This window comes from Palaemon carinicauda, chromosome 44, assembly GCF_036898095.1.
Source record: "Palaemon carinicauda isolate YSFRI2023 chromosome 44, ASM3689809v2, whole genome shotgun sequence".
In the NCBI taxonomy this organism is placed as follows: Eukaryota; Metazoa; Arthropoda; class Malacostraca; order Decapoda; family Palaemonidae; genus Palaemon; species Palaemon carinicauda.
Window position 1 is genome coordinate 8624786 of NC_090768.1, and position 5000 is coordinate 8629785.

General features: G+C 33.2%; 1 protein-coding gene across 3 annotated transcripts in view; it reads right to left on the minus strand.

The window, feature by feature from the left end:
• LOC137634089 (type-2 ice-structuring protein-like) overlaps window positions 1-5000 on the minus strand; it is a 17811-nt gene that overhangs the window by 11912 nt on the left and 899 nt on the right. For 2 of the 3 annotated variants that reach the window (XM_068366309.1, XM_068366308.1), the window contains exons 1-2: window positions 3291-3368; window positions 713-775 (exon numbers count right to left, since the gene is read on the minus strand). In XM_068366309.1, coding sequence (XP_068222410.1) covers window positions 713-775; window positions 3291-3321 — 94 coding nt within the window. In that variant the 5' untranslated portion in view covers window positions 3322-3368. Of the gene's footprint in view, window positions 1-712; window positions 776-3290; window positions 3369-5000 lie in introns of those variants that run through there. The other variant, XM_068366310.1, reaches the window with a different exon arrangement.

Consider the following 5000-nt stretch of genomic DNA (forward strand, 5'->3'; position numbering starts at 1 on the left):
ACCCGCGTTCTTGCCTCCTTTCTTCTATCTTGCTGTCCAGCCTTACAGGCCGCAGCACCAGATTATTTAGCCCAAATTGATAAATCCAATCCAATCAATAAGACATGCCACTATACTCAATTTTTTTAATGAAGAGCATGTGCACAGACTCCCAGGTGTGCCCTTTTATTCGGAAAAGTTTCCTATTTGCTGATTGGTTAGAATTATTTTGTCCAATCAATCAGCTAGTAGGAAACTTTTCCGAGCTAAAAGGGCACTCCTGAGAGTCAGTGCACATGCGCACCATTATAAGAAAATAAGTATAGGAGCCGGAATGCGATTCAGCAACGACATGCAACAGGGTCAAAACCCATGTGCTATGGAATAAGAACTAAAAGAAGTTGGACAAAGGAATGAAAAGGTAATTAGGAGAATAAAGTGAAATGAGTAAAATGGTACCTTGGTGTGAACTTTTGTATATTCTAACATTAATAAAAAGAAGAATTGAAGTAAAGAGTGCTGACATATTAGGTAACGTATTTCGTGTATTAAAAATATATGAACTGAGCAAAAAAATGGTAATATAATGCATAAGTCAAAATTTACATAGGTGGTATTTAAATATCAATTGTTCAACCACTTGTAAAAATATTAGTTAATTACCAAATTACGTATAAATATGATCTGTATACTAAAGTTAATATTTTCCAAACTACAAAATTATATGACTTACTATTTTCCTCTTGTGAGTAATTTGAGGCCAATAGCCTCGATGGCATCCCACCAAGAACCAGTCCTGAAATGATAGAAAATGTACTATATTAATGTTACATTTAACGTACACACATGTTTTTTCAAGTGCATATTTAGGTATATACTTGTTAACAGTCTCAAACACACAAGCATATAAACATAGATGTTATCCTTCATTCCTCACCAACTATTAAAAATAAGATGGTTATCATCATGTCTTTCACCGTGTAGGGAGTTACCTTAGCTACTTAACTATCCAGTATATTAGTTACGACATTGCTCGTCAGAGGCTCAACGAGTTTCAATGGAACTTGCTCAAATCACACAGCTTGGCATGGAAATTCTTCATTCACCAATGAATCAAGCATTCGAAGCACTGAACTATATAAACAAGATGTATACAAACGGTTGACTCTTCCTATTTGTGGGTATTTGGTTTGGACTCCCTCAAGGATAAGTAATTTGGTTATTAGATTTTCATGCTTATATGTACAATACCAACAAACTAAAGTATTGAGCATGCATTGTTATGTTATAAAATACACTTTACAGTTAATATCATATTAATATCCGCATCCTCTCTCTGTCCAAAATTCTATCCTACGCTGTACCCATACGGTGCCTACAACTTACATGTACTCTACATACTGTACAATATATATATATATATATATATATATATATACATATATATATATATATATATATATATATATATATATATATAGATATATGTGTATATATATACATACATACATATATATATATATATATATATATATATATATAGGCCTATATATGTATATGTATTTTTGTCTCGATGGAAGTGGGGGGAGTTAGCTGAGAGAGAGTTGCCTTGCCATGTGTGTTGGTATTCGTCTGCTACTTGATTAGTTGGCAACTTTGGCGATGTAAGCACTGAACCCCAAAGGTTCCAGACCCCAGACCTAGAAGGATCTAGAATAATCAAGTCAATATATATACATCGCTAGGAATACATGAGCAGCAGAAGAGATCCAGCCTGTCCCTTTACAAGAGCCAAAGTTCGTCTAGCCCTCTTTCCTCTCAAGTGCATCAAGTGTGTTCCCTCTCAAACATGATTAACGATTTCTATCCAACATATATTTAGTGTAGTGTGTTCAAACATTGACTAATCCATTGAATGATATTTCAAGTGTATTGTGTTAAAGTAAGTACTTGTTTAATATAAATTTTTGTAATTGGCCCTCTGAGATTTAGGTTAAAACAGTGAAAAGTGTATTTATTTTGGCTTAACTGTTCGGTTACCTCGTGTAATCCGAAAGACGTAAATGTTTTAGTTACTTCTAAGTAAATTTCATTAAGAGATTAACACCAAAAATAAATAACTCAAAATTTAAATCTGAACTGCAATAAATGATACAGACACTTGTTTTACTAGAAAATTAATTTATAGAAATATTTAATTTTGACAATTAATGAAAAGAGTTATCACTTTAACACTCTAATGAATAACTGATAATGAAATTTATATTTACGCTACTGTTACAATAAGTATTTCGGTTCACACAAGGTTACAGAACGGTTAAAAAAAATTTTCTAATGCACTTCACATTAATGAATTACACAGGGCCAGTTACAAAAACTTTATAATAGAAATTCACTGACACTAACACACTTCACTTGAATTAACATCCAATAATATCACCAACGTTTGATCAACACTATACACAATATATGTTGGATAGAAATCGCTATTCACGTTTCAGAGGATACACTATACACACTTGAGAGGAGAGAGGGCTGGGAATGTTGGCTTTTTCAAAGAGATAGGCTGAATCTCTTCTTCTTCCTATGCATTGATAGGTCCTATATATATTAACTTAATTAATCTAGAAATTTCTAGTAAATAATTCTCGTGGCGTTGGGGCATGGCCCTAGTGGTGTGAGGTTGCTAGCTTAGTAATTTGAAGAAAGGATACTAACATTGCTTGCGAAGCAACTCTCTCTCTCTCTCTCTCTCTCTCTCTCTCTCTCTCTCTCTCTCTCTCTCTCTCTCTCTCTCTCTCTCAGATAACTCCACCCAGAAAAACATTAGTCTAGAATTTTCATGTCTTTTCTAACCATGTGGGAACATAAAAATGACGCAATCCCTCGTGCTCATACCTCGTGTGTGTCATGCAGCATTCTTACAACATCACATAAGAGTTTGTAACAAAACTATGTGAAATAAAAGTAAATTAAAAAAAAAAAACCGTAAATTTACTTATATGAACAATGAAAATATAACTAAACTAATGACGAAAGTCTTATGTAATTTACATACATGAGTGGAACTACACATCTCTTAAATACACATATAAAATACATGAATAAAATATTCTATTTTCATGAAGACTAGCTTCATATATATATATATATATATATATATATATATATATATATATATATATATATATATATATATATATTTGTACTTGCATAAAATCATGATGTAACACCTTTGCATACATAATGAGCCTCATCAGATGACATAAAATAATAGGATAAAAAAAAAATTAGAAAACAGCGTATCTTACCCAGGACGACCAACACCTGTATATTTCCCATTTTAAGAAAAGACTCCAAGCATGAACTGGATGCAGAACCTCCTTTTATAGACTACGTATCAGTTATGAAGATAAGATGAGAACTGATAATGGAGCTTCACTTATCTCTTTGTTGATGTTTTTCTATTTGGAGAATGGTCTCAAATTTCACATTTTCTATCATACACTTGTATACACTCAAGCGTATATACATATTCTGTGTGTATGCATATATATATATATATATATATATATATATATATATATATATATATATATAAAGAGAGAGAGATACGTATCCATAAATGCAAATATATATATATATATATATATATATATATATATATATATATATATATATAAATATATATATATATATATACCGCCATGTAGTTTATCCTTCTCATGGATTTTGTAATGAATAGAACAGTTGGGGATGGGGGAGAAGGATTGGACTGGATTTTTATAGGAAATTAGCCGTTAACGTTGTCCTAATTAGCAGAATACCCCAGGAATTGCAATGCTTGCTTACCAGAATGCTTGAAATATTACATAAGATTCGACTCAAGATAAACTGAACAAAGACAAAGATGATGAGAACGGAATATGGAGTGGAGGATGAAATATCATTGGAAGGAGAAAGGATTAATGAGGTAGAATCATTTAAGTATTTAGGAACCATGATCTCTAATACAGAGTCTATAGAATTGGTCATGCTCTTCGCACTCCCCAAGAGAGATTAGTTCACCAAACTTTTAACTGGGTTGCACAAGGAAATAACATAATTGGAAGACCCAGGCTTATCCTACATGGTTTAGGACTATGAAGCGTGAAGTAGAAAATGATGAATGGAGGAGAATTCACGACAATCCTCACATCACTGCCAGCAATATGGGAAAAAATAGCTCCCACACATGATTTGAACTAATCGTTATTGTAATGTCAAGCAGCGAAAGTCATTGTACTAAGTAGTTTCCTAGACTGTATACAGAATATATAAAATATCACTCTCAAATTGCACACGGGTGTGAAATAATCGTAATTGTTTACAAGACCACGCTCTCCATACACTGCCAAATAATGCAAAGTTGTTGTTTTCCACTCACTATAACTTTTAACAAAATGTGACATTTTTTAGTAATTACTCGTTTTCAATTTAGTATACAGTATATTTTGAATATATATTTAAAGTACGCTAGCATCACGAACTTCCGTTTGGTTGACTATGTTGACGATGTCAGTATCAGGCCATTTAGTGAGGAAACCTGGCTATCTTTTTTTTCTTTTTTACAATTCTAGTTTTTTTTAGTTTCAACTTGTTTTCCATGTGGTGAATTGTTTTAAAATATGAAAAAAAGTAATAGAGGGAAACAATAGCTTTGATACCGAAATATTTGTGAGTGACACATGTTGGAAGGTTTGATTTGGCAATGGCTACATGTGTACATGACATTACCAGTACCACCCTCAACAGTCATCGTGCTTATAACAGACTAAAGCCATCTATGGACAGACGTAATCTCGGCAAAGCTAAAACAGCCCATCGCCCTTTTAAAATAAGACAATTAATCTCCCCCCACCCCCACCCCCCAAAAAAAAATTGCCACCCACTCAGAGAGAGAGAGAGAGAGAGAGAGAGAGAGAGAGAGAGAGAGAGAGAGAGAGAGAGAGAGAGAGAGAGAGAGAGAGGGGGGGAGAGAG